Here is an 18,406-nt window from a genome sequence, read left to right as displayed (position 1 = left end):
CACTGCGTAAGAAAGAACATTGTAGGAATTAGAATTAGGAGTGAAATTTCTGTGTTTTCGGCATCTATGGCCATCTCAGCCCGTCCCTTGGCGAGCACACTATCCGAGCAAAGGGAAGGAAGGAAGCAGCCTGGGAGCATTATGTTAGGTACCATCCCGGCATTTGCCTTGTGTGAATGAGGGAAACTCAGGAAAAACCTCATTTAGGATGGCTGGTCTGAAAAAGCTGTTACACTTTTTCGACCTAGTGTCCCCACCGGGAATCAACCCGGGACCGCTCGGTAACAATAAAATTATATATATATATATATATATATTGTTGATTTATACGTTAGTTTTTTTTATGATAGTACTATCGTTTGTGTCTTGCATAATTTGTTAATGTGCGACATGGCTCAGCTTAATATTTTTGAAGCTATTTAATACGGCAAATAAGTGATATACGATATCTATATTTTGGTTCTTGTTCACAATAATTATCACTAAGTAGTCTTAAAAGTATGTGTAATTGTGGGTAATGATATTGGCTAGAATCAATGAAGAATTATGATACTGTATACAGAATGTTAATATATATATATATATGGCTTTAGTATAGATGTTAAGTGGCTTACGTCTGATGAAGATAACATTAAGTTTTCAAAACTGTTAAGACTTATTTTAATAAATAAGTACATACTCTAGTCAAAGAGTAATTATTTAAGTAGAAATTCCAGAGTCAAGATGGATGAAGTTAATTGATTTTATATAGTGAAAACTAACGCTGGAAGCGTTTCTTCACTTGCAAATGATAACACGTTACTGTACTCTCAAAATTTCAATGGAAGACATATATCAACACCATGACCTGATCACTAGCAGAATTGCAAATTGAAGTTATAATAGTAAAACAAACCATTAGATCGTAAACTGCAGAAAATATTAGACAAAAACGACTTATTATAAATAAAATGTAAGTACATATAAATGCAATGTTGTCTTGGCTTATTAATTATAGCTATTTCCTTGTCTCAGTTATCAACTCGTACTTGACAGCGTATATTTCGGATTGTTCATATTTAAAGTTAGATATTTATATATAACAGTCCATTCAATAAGTCCGTAGGATGACACAGAGATGGCGTTACTAGACTTTTTTCCATATGCTTTTTTATTTAGTACTAACCTTCAAACGATACATGTATACATTTGACAGCAATCTGACTATTGATTCGTGAGTTATAGCTTCTTGTGTGAAGCAACTTTTGTTAGTGCAAAAACAATGGACAAAAGTGAATTTCGAGTTTTAATAAAGCATTGCTTTTTGATGAAAAAAAGTACAGTGGAAACCAAACAATGGCTTGATAAACATTATCCGAACTCTGCTCCATCGAGACAAATGGTACAGAAGTGGATTGCTGAATTTAAACGTGGTCGTACCAGCACAAATGATGCAGAGCGTAGTGGACGCCCAAATGAGGCTGTTATTCCAGAAAACATAAAAAATCCACAAATTGGTTATGAACGATCGCAAATTGAAGGTGCGCGAGCTAGCTGATATTGTAAAGATATCAGATGGTAGTGTTTTTACCATTTTACACGAACATTTGGGTATGCGAAAGCTCTGTGCAAAGTGGGTGCCGCGTAAGCTCACAGTCGACCAAAAACAAGGAATCGATGCTTCAGAGGAGTGTTTGGCGCTGTTAAACCGCAATAAAAGGGAATTCTATCGTCGATATGTGACAATGTATGAAACATGGCTTCACTATTACACACCAGAATCCAAAAGATAGTCAGCTGAGTGGACAGCACTCGACGAACCGAATCCAAAGCGAGCAAAGACGCAACAGTCGGCCAGTAAGATGATGGCGTCTGTATTCTGGGATGCGAACGGAATAATATTCATCGACTATCTCCAAAAAGGAACCACCATCAACAGCGACTATTACTGTGCACTTTTGGATCGATTGAAGGCTGAAATCGCAAAGAAACGGCCACATTTGCAAAAGAAAAAAATGTTGTTTCACCAAGACAATGCACCGTGTCACAGATTGATGAAAACGATGGCAAAATTGAATGAATTGAGCTTCGAATTGCTTACCCACCCAACATATTCTCCAGATTTAGCCCCCAACGACTTTTTCCTGGTTTCAGATCTCAAGAGAATGCTTGTTGGAAAGAAATTTAAGTCCAATGATGAAAGTTATCGCTGAAACTGAGGCCTATTTTGACGAGAAAGAGAAATCGTACTATAAAAGTGGTATCGAAAAGTTGGAAAATCGCTGTACTCGTTGTATCGCCCTCGAAGGCAACTATGTTGAATAATGAAATCGAGTTTTGTCAAAATTTTGTTTTTTTCTTACTTATCCTACGGACTTATTGAATGACCTGTTATATTTAAAAAGTTTGATTCTGATTATTTTCAACACTTTCATGTTTACAACTTTCTTACATGTGACAAAGAATTAATATTGCAATAAATATCATGAAATTAATTTTTCAAACAATGAAAAGTGAAATAATCTACTAAGAAAGAACAGCCCAGAAGATGGAACCAAACTACTTAAATACACTACTATTACACGATTCAAATTTAAGAATTTTACTTGATCAATAAAGCTATTTCATATATGGATATGAATGTGGTAATTTCTGCACAACTGACTCGTAGTTATTGAATGTACGATTTCATCTCACTTACCTGGAAATGCGGCAAGAGGAAATCCTCGTCTCCCAGCTGACAGGCATATTCATAGATCTCTGTACACTGAATCGCTTCATTGGTAGCAAACTTATTAAAAGGCAAATTCTGCGACGATCCAATAAGCACAATCTTAGATAATTTATCTTCGTACGTTCCAAATTCTAACTGAGACATCAAATAACAGAAATGCGCTGCATATAGGCGACCACGAGAAGCTATAAAAAGAATACATACAACTTACATCAGAATCTGCTTTTGAAAAATGGGTGTTAGCTAATTACTAATTTTAATACTGTAACAACTACAGCCTGATTAGTTGAATACTTTCTTAAAACTTCCGTAATGGTTATTATGAACTATTTTACATCAATTTATATATTTTGGAGATTTTAAATGTCATGTTTACTTGAGTATTACTGCATTTAACATTTTAATATGTAAAAGTCTACAGTACATATTCTCTACTTAATAGACCTGATTTGTGTCTGCTTCTAATATGTCTGTTATGCTTAGAGGAAAAGTATTTGAATTTTTACTGAAGTATGTTTTCGTAACAAGACTAAACAGTCAAATCTTGGCTAAATACGCTCTTAAGAAAAATTAACACGTTGAAGTATTCATGTCAGAAATAAAACTTGTCTGCCTAACATGAAGATTCGAAATTTGAAGACTGTCTTCTAGTACCTACTTTTAACCCCTTAAATTTTAACTTGATCTGTTACAGATTTTTTGAAAGGCAATATATAAAGGATAAATTATTAACATTACATAGATGTATATATGAATGTTCTTTAATTCTAATTTTAAAACAGTATTTTCTTACACCTAGTCATACAATAAATACTGTTCCAAAGTTTTAAGTACATTAACACAAGATGATTTGAAATATTTTAATATCCTAGATCACACCCCACCATACCATGACTGAGGCAGGATGCTGACCCCTCTGGATAATTGGAGCCTTTCGACTAGCTTCTCTAGAAAACCTGGCATACATCCTGTCATTTTGGGCACTGAAAGTCTCCTCTCAGGACACTGAAAATCTTTTCATCAATGAAAAGAATTCGACGGTGTCCATTTTCTGCGTAACGTTTAAGTAAGCACTTTGCTTTCAGGAACCTCTGGCGCTTCAGTTAATTTGTCAAAAATGTCCTTAGCGTTGTTTGTAAGCATAGAGTCTCAGGACACTGCTTAATGTATGATACAGACATTTTCGATATCTTTAGCTCACAAGCCATAACTGCTGTTTTCTTGCTGGAATTCTCTGGACACACGCCGCCACTGTTTCACAAGTTCCACGTACGTACGTACTGTGCGTGGTCTTCCCTGCAGCGGGCGATTTTTCACAGTTCCAGTCTCAAAAAGCACTGAATAGTGCGGTAAACGATTTTTTTTTTCTAATTTTCAGCCTCTGGAGGGCTTTGAAAATCTCTCCTCGTGATATGCCTACCTTGTACAGTCCGCAGCAAAAAACCTGCAACATGAGCATGTAAGTTTATTGTGAAACTACGCCTAACAGTGCAGGGAATCAACATAACGTCTAAGTGGCACGAATCATGCCAGGAGAAATCTCGGCGTCCTCCCCTGCACACTTATTTTGGAGCAAAAGACTTCGCTGTTTCACAACAAACTTGCATGCTCATGTTGCAGGTTTTTTGCTGCGGACTGTACACTGCTATCACGGTCACACGATTTTCATACTCGCCCCATTCCGTCTTGAACACTTACAACTAACACCTTTACACTTCTTCCGCCCATCCAACAATGATTCGCTTCACGATACTACTCTTAAAGTCGCTCGCTTGTACGGGAGGAAGTACACCCACCCTGAAAAGGTTGGGACAGTATTTATGGTAAGACCTGGTAGCTAGGTAACACTAAAGTATACTTGACTATGAAATTTCCTTTCAAAAATTATTATTGATTCCAAACGAAACAGTGAAATTAAAATTACCTAGTGTATCACCCATTGTAGTGACAGCTTTCCTATCCAGATCAGTTCGCCGCTCTGTTGTATTGGACAGAATCATCGCTAGATGGGGTTTCCAATCACTCCATTTTTCATCTGCACACGACTGTAAATAAAATATTAAAAAACTGTATTTCTAATATACACATACAAGCACATATATACAAGATGTGATTAAAATAATACGGTGAATATAGTTGCACGGTGTCATCTATCGATATTGTATCGATTTTAACTAGTAAGTCCGGTAGCTTAAACCTTTGATACAGTGTCAGTGTCGAGGTTGAATGAGTTGTAAGATGTTAGTTGCTTCCAGAGGCAGAAAAATGAGGACGAGTTAAGAGTGTCTGTATTGCGCCAGCATTAAGTTTTGTTCTAAGCTTTAAAAAAAGCCAAAGCAGCTCATGAAATGTCAACATCAATGTATGGCGATAAAGTTGTGGCATTGAAGATTGTTTACAAGTGGTATAAGCGACTGAAAAGCGGCAAGGAGTCAGCTGAAAACGAGTAACGATCGAGATGTCCTTCGACGTCAAAAACAGATGAAAACGTGCAAAAACTGGCAGAAATGATTTGTTCAAAGAGGCGAATGACTATTCGAGAGCTTTCCGAAGAACTAAACATCTCGCATGGGTCCGTGAAAAGCATTTTAACCGCCGATTAAATGGATAAATTGCTTCCTTCTTCGCCACGAAAACGCGCCGTTCTAAACATTGCTTTTGATCCGCAGTTTTTGACTGAAAAAATATTCCTGTCTGTCCACATTCGCTATATTCTCCAGATATATCACCATGCGACTTTAGGCTCTTCCCACAGTTTAAAATCGTACTTAAAGGAAAATGTTTTGACACCATTTCTGACACTTAGAGGGCTACGATAGAACAGCTTCATACCATTCCAAAAGAAACCTTTCAGAAAGGCTTCCAGTCATGGATTCAACGTTGGGATAAGTGCATTGCTAGCCAAGGACAGTACTTTGAAGGAGAGTAAATCAAATTCATGTAAGCTTGTTACTGTTTCTAATAAAAGTATTCACCGTATTTTTTTGATCATACCTCGTGTAAGAGAAGTTAACTTTAAGTAATTATTCTAGCTTTGTTCAACATCTACTGTTCAATTACAATGAACATATGCTTTCGAATATTTCACTGTTTTGACTCGGTTCACCAAGAAAATAACAACAAATTGAAATCCGTCGAACTCAAGCGAAGTTCTCTTGTTTTTTACCCAGTAACTTTATCAGTACAATCTTCTGATATTATCTAACGGTACAACATCTACAATCTATCTGAAAGTTCAATCGAAAATTGGATGAGCGTGAAACATTCTAAAACATAGTTTTCTTTAGTTTTACATTGTCTGTCTTCAGAATGTCCTGAGCTACTAAAAATTTCCTAACAAGAAGTCTGTGTTTGATACAAAGAGTGAAAAAAATACGCGACTAGGCAGAACTCGAACCCGGGACCTTCGGCGCACCGTGCCGATCTACCACAACTTTTGTTGTGCTTGGACAATTCATTGTCTACATTCAGGACATCTCTGGTGGTTGTATTGTCCATCATATTAACAAATGGAGGAAACAACCAATTTTTAATCCACCAATTCCTCTATGGGATTGAATTCAATGATACAGCTGTCAGAAGTGTTCTGAGGGTCAACACTGAATTGTCGAAGTAGAACAGGGGTTGCAGTACAAACCATGTGGTCTGAGTATAAATGAATACATATTTCACGAGTGAGGGAATGTATGGCTGCTCAGGAAGTGGAATGGTTAACGCATCGACACGGTATGCCGAAGTTCTAGGACTCGAATTACGGTTTAGTCATGCATTTCTTCACTCTTTGATCATTAAATAAGCACCTATAGAGGAACTGGTATGTTCAAAACCGGTTTTTCCCCCTCCACTTTTCAATATAAAGTATGTATTTCCTGACACGTCAGGAGAATTCAAGTCATTATACATTTTGGCACGGAGGTGGGTAAGTCTGGAAATCTGTATCATATTACGTTATTGTATTGCAATTCTTCAATTTCATACTACATATATATTTCTTTCATTTTATTTCATTTTTGCATCTGTGTAACACGGAGTCTCCAGCAACAACTTCGAGATCAAATAATACCAACATTGCATAAATCTGTGATGAAAAGTGGGTTGAACTTGAGGTCCCGTCTCACAGTCTCGGTGCTACCATAGGGATGTTAAACTTCCAAATTCAAGATAATTGCAAACTTCATGTTTTGAAGATACAATATTTATAATATTTAGTATTTTGTACTGGATTAGTAATTCTAACAGTACTATTACTTTTGATACTCATATTGACAATATATATATATATATATATTTGACAATCAACATGTATTAACAATGTAATTATATGATATTGTTACATATTACAAATTTAAAATTTTTACAATGTACTTGTCCATTATTGGCTTTAATATTATTTAAAAAGTTTACCAACAAATTTATTACAATTCAAAATTATTCGACATTCAACTAAAATAACAACAGCCATAAATGAGGAATGGAACAATAATGGCTAACAGAATAACAGAAAAATATAATAATTTGAATAAAATTGTAACAATTGCATTAAATAAATTTATGAAATATTTCCGAAAAAATAATTAAGTCAACAGGAAATATATTTCCATAGTCGAACCAAAGGAAGGGGTAGGAAACCACTTATCAACGGCATCATATCTAGTGTTACTGTCTGCTTTTCTACGCCATCCAATGATATATATATATATATATATATATATATATATATATATATATATAACCAATCACAGGTTAATACATTCGGAATAATCCTCAGGAAATCGCAAACTGATATCATAAATATAAGCACTTAATATGTCCTCCAGGAAATTCCACAGCACTACTAAAAAAATTGTCTACTAATTCCTTACCGTGACAGCCGCAGGAAGTCGTCCAGACATCAATTGATACAATGTTTGTAAGGGGTCAGTCATTTCCAAACCATTGGCAAACATCATCATTACATATGCATACGTACGCTGGTCCATTTTAGAAGCCAAAAACAGAGCATGGCCCCACAAGCCACAGTCCATGGCCCATTCTAAAAGGGAAGGGAAAAGCAATCAGTAACTATATGCGTTTTTGTAGATTACAAACTATTTGATAAGGTAAAGAAACAAACACACTTTCATTTAATACCTCTCGTAGTCATGAATTATTATTAAAATTAAATTACTATTAAACAGTAACTACTGAACGTTACATAAGACGCAACCACATACCAATATTGTGCTTTCAGTTTCTTATTTTTACAGTGTTTCAAAAAATACTATATTCATTTGTATATTGGCCTCCCTTTCTCAAGTTTTTACCCTCCAAATCTGGGTGGGGTTATTGAAATGAAATGAAATCTTTAAGTTTTACGTCCCACGATTATGCCGGTTAGGCTAAAGGAGACGGTGATGATAAGAAATGAATGAAATGGTGGAATGAAGAAAGTGGAAAGAAATGGAAGAACCTCGAGAAAACCCACGAGCACAGTGTTTGTCCACCACAAAGTCCACACGGCGCGAGCTGGGATCGAACCAGGAACCCCAAGCACCGGAGGTGAACGCTCTATCACTGAGCCACCGCGCCGCCCTGGGTAGGGTTATTGTATGACACATCTGGTTAATATTACATTAAAATTTCAGTTTTGAATAATATTACGGTTGTGTACAATATTGCCAAAGATATCTTGGAACTCAACAGATTAATTGAAGAAATGACTGAGCTTGTAATTCTAATGTCACGGAGTACGTTAAACTAATTTATTTCAACTTTTGTTCATGATTACATTTTAGGTTACTTCTCTTTAAAATGACTTACAAAAGAGTTATTCCCCCCCCCCCCCATTATTTTAAATCTCAACTCTAATTAACACTAGAAGGACCGCACTTTCTACCTACCTATAATGCCCGCAATGGGTCACTTTGACCCATATTAATTTTTATACTGATAGTGTGGATTTTTCTGTTGGGTTCTTGTCTTTCTGCACTAGAAGGCGCGAATTATAGTAAATGTTAGTTCAGAAGTACTTTTTACGTACATTAAGGGGTAAACAGAAATACTTATATACAGATATACTTATATATACATATAGATAGCTAGTTATAGGGTATATGGAAGTGATATATGCTTCAACAATACACAATTTATTTTTCTAATTTGTATGAGAATTAAAATGTTAAAAAAAATGATTTTTTACAAAATGATGTTTCTAATAGTTTTCCTTCTGTTATTCTTTTTTGAACACGAAATTGTTTCTAGGCTTTCTGTTATTTTACAGATGAACACTTTAGTTAACATTTTTCCTTTCTTATTGAAATAATCTTGGGAATACAATGAGCTATAGAGCTTCACCCACTCATGAAAATGGTGCAAGGAGAAAACTGTCTTACACGTCTTTCTTGCACGCATTACACACCAACACTTTCGATGAGCACTTTCCGCAGGCAAATCTTTTGCATGATGGGCAGCATGCAGATAACTTGTTGGCATATTTTGGTGCGACCTGGCAGTGCTTTCTTTTTGTAGAACCCTTAGTTTGCTGTGGAAAATATTGTTTGGGATTCCCTTTCCTTTCTTTTATGATTTCGTCAGCTAGATCCAAGAGGAACTTCCTTCTGCTTATCCGTTTTCCGGTGACTACTTTGTAAACTATCCAAGAATTTATGCCTGTCAAGTCCAATATGTTATAAAGAACATGAACTGGCCATCGTCTACTACCAGCTCGATCAGAGTATTTGCGCGCCATTTTAGTCTAGAACATCTACACCTACTTACGTGTGATTGTAAAAGACAACTGTTTCTGGCTTCTTTTTCCCTGTTGTTGGTACTTCTACATCAGGATTCAGAGTGCTCAAAATTAGCACGTTCTTATTTTTTCTACAGAGGTAGTCTGTCATTATGTGGCCATATTGGTTTTTATATATTTTTGTATCATATAGCTCTCGATTTGGTTCCACTTTTTTGACACAGACTGGTAATTCTCTACGTTGTTTCCGTACTGTGCCAACAATGCTGATAGCATCTTTCTTCAACTTCTCAGCTAGCGATACAAAAGTAAAAAAGTTGTCGCATGTAAGGTTCAAGCTGATTTTCTTATTTAGTTCCATTAGACGTAAAACTACATATTCCGGAAGAGGCTGATCTGCAGGCTTATTTTCGTCTTTTCCTAGGTAAGGAAATCCGTGAAGGCAGTAGTTAGTATTGACGTCAGCTAACAGCCAGTACTATATTCCAAATTTATCCTGTTTCGTTGCAACGTACTGCAAAAATCTGCATCTACACTTTGTGGGATATAGTTGTTCGTCACATGTAATATTTTCCCGAGGGTTGAAACAATTCAACGAATTTTTCACAAATATGTCCCATATTGAAGATGCAAGGGGAAATTTGTCAGTTTGTAGCTTGATTCTTCTCTCTGTACGTATATCGAATCGAATTTACTTCATGATTTCAAGAAATCTGTTCCTACGCATTGCACCTCTAAAAGGAGCTACTCCCCATTTGCTGGACCAACAACTTTTCAGTGGCATATTCCGCAGACCTAACGCACCTCTAACATAGAGCAATGATATGAAAATTAGAAGTTCATCTTTATCTACTGTCCAATTAGGTTTTTCTTTCTTCGCCTCTTTCTCGGTACATCTTTTGATAATTGATAAGAATTCATCATTGATAATCAGTCGAAATGCACTAAACAACGAATCCTCGGTTATATTTTGCTTTGCATAACGTGTTGGCCCTGGAGTATTACGTACGATGTTATGCGTCTGTCTTCTACCCTGAGATGAAGCTGATGAATCTATAACCTCCCATTTTGTTCCATCAGCCGCAGTTATAGATCTTGGTAGATTATGTGTTTGTGGTACGGAATCTTCAATATCACTTGACTCATTCGAAGAGGATTCCGTTGATCTTTCGGACACGTTCTCACACTCTTCTGTAAATTCAGAATCCGAACCTGAAATCGGCACATCGTCATCAGACAATGTATTTTCATCTTCATCTCCAGAATCGCTTTCTGAAATACTTTGCAATTCTGCTAGTATTTCTTCGTTGTTGCGTAAAATTTTCGATCTTTCCTGTGAGATGTTTCCAGAATGATCGCATAAAAATTGTATCTTGGTCTACAAAGCAGTCTGTTTCATCACCTCACCTGTCCCCAAGAACACAAGTAACTTGTAAACATTGAGTAAGTTTTGAGAAGATCAAGAGGATTTTCTAGAAAGCAAGCGACCATTTCTCCATTAGTTATTACTTATAAGGATTGGAAATGAATAAATATGGAATAAAAAATAACAGACGTAGTGAAAGAAGATTTTTATAGATTACAGCATTAACGAATAACACCTAGAGGTAACATTATGTATTCCACTTGGTAGTAACATGTATTTTATCCTTGCGCGCCATCTGTCAGACACATCAAAAACTTCAGTAAAAATAGGTACGTCTAGTTATGTGTAACACAGTTGTAAAACACAATGGCATAAAATATGTTGCTATGTGTTTAGTTCGTACCAAATATTGAAATATACCATAAAAATATATGGAATTTAACATGGGTCAAAATGACCCATTGCGGGCATTTTAGGTATAACTGTAAAATTTGCCTTAGTTTGTGAACCCACAATGCTCTGAATTTTAGCATTGGTGCAGGCCAATAGCATTAACAAATTCATAAAATATTATTCAGTTAGTATTTCAAATACGTTTACAGTAGAATATTAAAATATGGTGATGGGTCATTTTGACCCATCCGGTCCTTCTAGTGTTAACTTATAAATTCTTTATCTATAAAAACTGCTACGTAATCATGTCTTTAAATTTGATTCCATGTACCAAAGTCAATTGCCTTACACAACCCATCGTTGAAGTTCATGCATTGACAAATATGATGAAAAAATATATTCGTAGGTACACGTACCTACTATTTCAGCACGAGTACGTTAAGTCCATGAGTTCAGTACTAGTCAAGAAACAAAACATCACTTTCCCAAGTCGTGGCAGTTGCAGCGCTAAACTTAAAAGCTTCATATCCAACCGTAAATGCAATCTCGACATTTAAAAAAATATATAAAAGAGAATAATCTACTAATCTTCTATTAAACCAACATCTATAGCTCTAAACTAAGTACTTATTTCACATTTGTCAATGCATGAACTTCAACGATGGGTTACGTAAAGTAGTTGACTTTCGTAAGTGAAAACAAACTTCAAGACAGAATTACATTGCAAGAGTAATGAACTAAAAATACGGTAGAAAGATATTCATTTAATGTTTGAAACGATACGGGGTTTATGTGGGGCAGGGTTGGCTGGTTTAAACTAGCTGTTTAGAAAGAAAGAAAGAAAAAAAAACAACCGAAAATTGCTTTAATTTGCATGGTGACGTTTCCACATATCAAAAAATCTGCATTAGTTTTATCTCCTTTTCATCTTTTAATCAATGTGTTCCTTGTTCAATTCTCTGTCGAACCACAACCCTTCTTTCAAGTCTAAACCAAGTAGCTGTTCGGATGTTACTTTAAGAGAAAATCTTCTTGATAACCTCGTTATTACATAAGGATGTTAAGCCTAAATATACGAAACGAAACCAAATTGTATATTTCTGCTTGCCTGAATGCCTGTTGTTTTATAAGAAGCCAAAGTTGCTTAAATATACTGATATAAAAATTGGCAAAATTTATCGACTGCTTACGTAGCTTCCAACATTAGCTTGGATTGGTCTTTCAGTTTTAATTTTATTGAATGATATGTACATACTAAATCTGTAATTTAATACCTTTGTTTTAGCGTACTGATTATGATATGTTGACCGTAAATTTTACATGCAAAGAAATAACGGAATTTTAAGTTATTGCTTTGCATTTAAAATAATTACAGGATTTTGCCGGTGGCTAAGGCGTGAGTTTCTCGATTTAAGGAATTTACTGACCGGACCACCAACTTTATAATGAAACGGGACAGTCCTGATTTCCGAATAAGCGAATATACTATTGGTGTTGGAATGAAGTGGGTGGAACTTCCGTTCTGCTGTTCAAAGTCCAAAAGGAGGACAATTTCTCTCGGATGTAAGCCGAGAAGCAGTTTGGAGACCCCTTACAGCACAGCCCCGTTGTTGCATAATAACACCAAGGGAAAACACACTTATTTCTGTCCATATGTAATCTAAATACACAGAGCAAATTATTTACACAAAAAAAGGGTTAAACAAAAAAAAAAAAAACTTTTTTTCCCAAAATAAACCATGGTTTTTACCAACCCTGATGTGGGATTATCTTTGTAGAAGAGAAAAAAGTGATTTATGCTAGGGAATACTTATGTATTTACCTAAAGCTTTCTTCGTATTACCAAGCAACAAATGTTCCCTGAATTTATTCGTAACTTCTTCCACAGACAATCTGTTACGCGAACTCACAATTCCTTCATTCGCAACAACTGCAGCTGGCTCGCTGCCACTGGTAACACTTGGAGAAGAGTTACCAATTCTTAATGCATCAGTACTATTTGCAGAGGTTTCAGGACTAGGAGGAGGTATACTTTGGTCTGTAGCACCTGAGTTACCGCTTTTAAGTATTTCGTGATTTTCTACCAGCAGCTCTGCTATGTCAGTCCCAGTAACAATCTGAAAGAAAAACAATATACCGTTAAAATACTAGACACAACAGTTAATATCCTAGAAGTAGAGTCAATTAATGTGATACCGTATTGGCCAGCCAGAATATAGTACCACTATATTTTCAGTATTTAAAGCTAGCCTAGCCCTTTACAAAGAAACAAAGTTTATTTAATACCACACAGAACTGTATTATCTGTACCACTTTCCTGCGACAGTGCCGTACCGCTGCGTGACTCGTCGAGGCCACATACAGGAAATACGCAGATAATTGCAATACGTCATGTTTGGTTTGATTGGCACCTAAAATTTGTTATTAATATATTTTCACTACGCTTCCACGGGGTATTCAAAGCAATCTGAGTATACTACTAGAGTATTGAATACCGAGTGGTAATCACCAGACGAAGGTGCAATGAACACTAGGGTTTAAATCTTCACAGTTTTCCTCCTGGGCTTATATAGCGAATTCCTGTTTCGTATTAATTTAGTACTTTTTCAAATGTATATAGATTAGTAGAGAAAAAGTAACCATGAGAAATATATGGAAAATCTTTATAGGCATTCTGTTTTAAGATGAATAATAAATCATTCATTAGTATTGTTGGGTGGAATTGCTATATTATCTAGTGAGACTCGGGCATTGTCCGTTTGCATTATTAAGTTACTACGAGTCCTCTCAGCGCTTCGCATCCAAACTGTTAAAAAGGAAGTTTTGCATTATATATTTTCAAAATGCGTGTATATTATATGCAGATATTTTTATTTTTTCACTAAAATCTTTTCAGAACAAGTGAATTTCGTTTCACAGTATGAAACTATAAGATACTTCCAGATTATGCTAATTCAACAGTGAAACTGCAAGTTGCACATCTCTAAAGCTAGGCAGCTGCAAGAATCTGTCATTAAAAAAATCTTGCAACCCCATCTTTCTATTTTCTGTTTACATATTACAACTTTCTGAAAGCAAGAAAGATATCTCCACCTATGCAGCACTGCACTCTAGTTGACAAATAGTGAACCTCCTCATTGAAAATGTGTATTTTGGCACGCTTCCACTCCCCGTTTAAAAGAATCCGTCGTTTCGGAAGCGGCGAAACTGTCTTTTTCTTTGTGTCAGTGGGAGGGCGATAGCAGGTAGCAAGCAAGACCAACCTCAGAAAGTTGCACATGGTTTGACTCCTTACAAGATGAAAAAAATTGTTGCATGTCCCTTTCACGACTATGTTTACATGGAGACATATTGTAGAGTTGCAAGATTTTTTTTTTTTTTTTTAATGACAGCTATAAGTTTCTTGTAGCATGGCAACCTAGCTTAACTTCTGGTTGCGACAAAGTGATAAGATCAAAGATAGAATCTGTTCCTCAAACGCTGAATCCATATCAAAAAACGCTTACTTGCTATCTCTTACTATTTTTTCACTTTATGGAGTTTTATTTAAAACTGGAAGTAGTAGTAAATTTATGGTTTTAATAAAGAAATGAGGGTGAAGACAGTATATTTTCTTCAGACGCTGAAAATATTTTTTTTTTTTTTTTAATGTTGTTATCTACTACTATATTTATTGTATGGTGATGAATATTGGAACTGGAAATTCCAATATCCACTAGAAACTGCAGATAAGGTCTATGCGGACGACAGGTCTGTCCCACAATACACAAAGTACAACAGTATATTTCACCATGCCTTCCACGTAGGCATTCTTAAAGTCTTTCCCTCCCATCTTCTGTATATCCATCAGAAAGAAATTGGAAAACACTTTACTATCTTATTCCCAAACAGCTCCTGGTCTTAACCATCCTTAATATCTTACCTCAGTACACTCACTATATTCCACACGCGTATTCTTAATGAATGAATGATTATGGGTAGTGATGCTGACACCAGCGACACTATTTGGCCCTGTTACGAAAAGGTCAATGGTCAATCAACACGTGCTCCACATTAACCCTTTAATGTACAAGCATTGATAGCATTACCATTAAAATATTTAGTTTGCTTTTATGGTTGATCAAATTTCGTAATTTTTAAAATATTTTTGTACTTTGGTTACAAAATACAGGGCGTTTATTTTCAAAGGAACATTGCCATAAAATAGGTCTTGTGTGTAGTTACAGAGCAGCATTGCCCTATTATGGTAAAATATCATAAGAATACTCTCAGTAATTACCAACAGTTTCGTTGAATTTTTTCCCTACATAGCAAGAAACCACAAATTAAAATAATAATAATAATAATAAAAGAACTTTCGCGGAACGTAGGAGATAAAAGCTTCTACAATACTAAATTTGACTGTCCTCTGTTGACAAAGATTAGAAGTATCTAAAGAAATGACCCTCAAATCATGTATATGTAAGCAATAATGCCAATTAAATGTGAACTGAAGTTATAATTCGTGCGCATAATGCAACAGAATGCGAGCAATACTGCCCAAAGGTTAAGCATTAAAGATAAAACTTTTTTTTTTTTTTAATGCACTTTAAAGGAAAGTTCTACAAAATAAGAGATTAAGAAACAAGGGGAAAAAAAAGTCGTGGAAAGACTAAAATAATAAATGAAATATAAATTTATGACAATGATGATAAAACATAATACGAAAAATTTACAAAAGAATAATCTCACAGAACGATGACTATTCTAATCTCAACAATGCAAGTAAGAATACAGTCAACAGTGACTGCATTGTGCCCCAAAACCTGGTTTAAGAAAAAGACTTTTAGATGTTCCTAAACGTTCTCTGAAGTCTGAGTCCGGACATTCTACAAGAACGTGTCAAAGGCTCGTGGACGGTTAACGCCACGCACTAAACCGGACAGTGAGATTAGGGTCAGAATCACTTTATATCGATGATTCTGACACCTTCTCCAAGCAGAATATCATCCTGTATCGACATTTTAACTTTCTCCTAGTGTTTAGGATGAATTTATCCATTTAATGGCAATCTATTCAGTAAACATTTGTAGAGAGGGTATATGAAGCCAGGTACTAGGCCTTAATATTTGCACCCACTTTCAATCAGACACAACAAAAGTAAATGTCAGAACAGGATTCCTACTGATCTGAAGAAATCTATTTCCCTGACTTCTCTCTGACCTTCCCTGACTTTTGGCAGGAAATTCCCAGACTTTCATGACAGGTATCGGATGACGTTGACATAAAAATAAGGAATAAATAATGGTGAATATTTATATATGAGAACATTTATTCTATATTGCTCATACGTACATTCCACTTACCTCCCATAAATAGACATTATAATGGTTGGCAACGCTGAAATTGATGTACAATTAATGTTAGAAAAAAATATTTCATAAAATTTCCCTGACTTTCCTTGATTCCCAGTCTTTTTCCTTGACAAGAAGGAACCTGCAGAAGTAGTACTACAACGATAACGTTTATTTTCTTTTTTAATTAATTATTCAGGGCAAAAATGCAATATTTATGTGCACTAGTAACACAGCAGAAGAAGAAAATATAATATGGAATGTAACAAAAAAAAAAGTGTTGATTTATACGGATTATTTTGCTGTTGTTATGTAAACGAGTTTGTTGATTGTTTGTCATGGCAATTGACTCGTTACTAAGGTAACAGTTCTGGTTACCAGGTACATGTTTATAGTTGATTAAAAAGATATAACAAGCCAGGATGTCGTATTATACAGATGTGTATCATTAAAAAGACATAACAAGCCAGGATATCGTATTATACAGATGTATATCGTAATTGCTATAAAGCAATTGAGAATTATTACAAAATATAAAGTCTTTCGAGTGATTTAACTGGTGTGTGATCATTTAGTGAGTTTAGTAGTAAGCAGCAGATAATTATATATGGAATTTATTATGAATTATTAACTAAAATCGAACTGTGGCGTTATAGTATGCTATGCAGATACTCTGAGAAAAGAACAATTCACGTTAGTTCTTTCTTTTTTTACGACAGTATTTTTAACATCTTTTTTTACGTTTTACTATTTCCTTTACACACTTTTTATTTTGCATTATATATTTTTTATTTCCCTTTCCGATTCTTTTCCCCTATACTCTTATAAATTCAGCCTGACAAGAATATCATGTAACCCAGCATTCGAACGTCCCAACCTGGATGCTTCACAGCTACCTTACTGTTCTTTTAATTTTTTCTCTCTAGGTGTTCCCCTTCCTATCTGATGAAATGATTAGCAAGAAACTTATATCATTCTACAGGGTGTCTACTAAAATTCGAAAATGAAATTTCGTGACTTTTTCGTGACCTTTTCCTTCTCAAACCATAAAATTTAGTAACATTCTCAAGAGCAATTTGGGTCGAATTGAGGCCGAATTTTCATGCATGCGATAGAAGCGTGGTTTGTTTGCGATTTGGTAGCATCTAAAACCGACCAGAAAAATTTTTGGTGGTGAATTTTGACGTTTTATAGAACAAAATTTTCCTATCTACACTTATGTTTCCACAGATTAAAAAAAAACAAAAAAAACCAAAAGCTAAATTTCGTGACTTTTTCTTGACTTTCATGACCGTTTTCTGATTTCATGACTTTCGTGACCAACAGACACCTGTTCTAGCGTACATGTTACAATTTATTACAGATAAACCACTAAATTAATACATATTAAAGCACAGATTAAAATCTTTCGATCAAATTAGTTATATGTTTGCTAATTTTCCCCTTCATGTTACTACGGTTAGAGAAAAAAATATTAACTTAAGGAAGTTAATCTTACGAAAAGTTATTTGAAGGAAAGTACTTACTCCATTCTGCTTCAGAAGTAGCACCAATAACTTCCACAAAAGGATATAGGAATCTCGATCGATTAAGTTCGTGTCTTCTTCAGCTTGCTTGATCTTCTGGTTGCAAAACTGAATAACACTGCTTTTATGAGTTTCTCCCCTATTAAAAACAGCAATAAGTTATATTATTAATAAATAGAGTAACACTTATTAGGCACTGAGAAGTGTTTCCTAATTTTACTGATTTCCATATTTCATTACAAAAACTACCCTATTTAAAGCCCATCACATAACAAAAATGTTTGTCATCAAAATACACGTTTGCACGCCATTCTCTATAAGATGTCCGAAAAAGGTATTGTCACGGAC

The 18,406-nt window shown here is 35.2% G+C and overlaps 1 protein-coding gene across 12 annotated transcripts in view; it reads right to left on the bottom strand.

The window, feature by feature from the left end:
- Positions 1–18,406, bottom strand: part of Sec16 (endoplasmic reticulum export factor secretory 16) — a 139,327-nt gene that overhangs the window by 63,429 nt on the left and 57,492 nt on the right. For all 12 annotated transcript variants that reach the window (XR_014132113.1, XR_014132114.1, XR_014132115.1 and 9 more), the window contains 5 exons: positions 18,059–18,197; positions 13,022–13,316; positions 7,576–7,745; positions 4,638–4,758; positions 2,681–2,898 (listed from right to left, as the gene is read on the bottom strand). Coding sequence is in view for 9 of the 12 variants with exons in the window: in XM_081764077.1 (XP_081620203.1) it covers positions 2,681–2,898; positions 4,638–4,758; positions 7,576–7,745; positions 13,022–13,316; positions 18,059–18,197 (943 nt within the window). In the remaining 3 variants the exon portion in view is untranslated. The remainder of the gene's footprint in view (positions 1–2,680; positions 2,899–4,637; positions 4,759–7,575; positions 7,746–13,021; positions 13,317–18,058; positions 18,198–18,406) is intronic.

The sequence above is a fragment of the Thermobia domestica genome, chromosome 7, assembly GCF_964235325.1.
Source record: "Thermobia domestica chromosome 7, izTheDome1.hap1.1, whole genome shotgun sequence".
Lineage (NCBI taxonomy): Eukaryota > Metazoa > Arthropoda > Insecta > Zygentoma > Lepismatidae > Thermobia > Thermobia domestica.
This window is presented reverse-complemented; position numbering and strand designations above follow the sequence as displayed.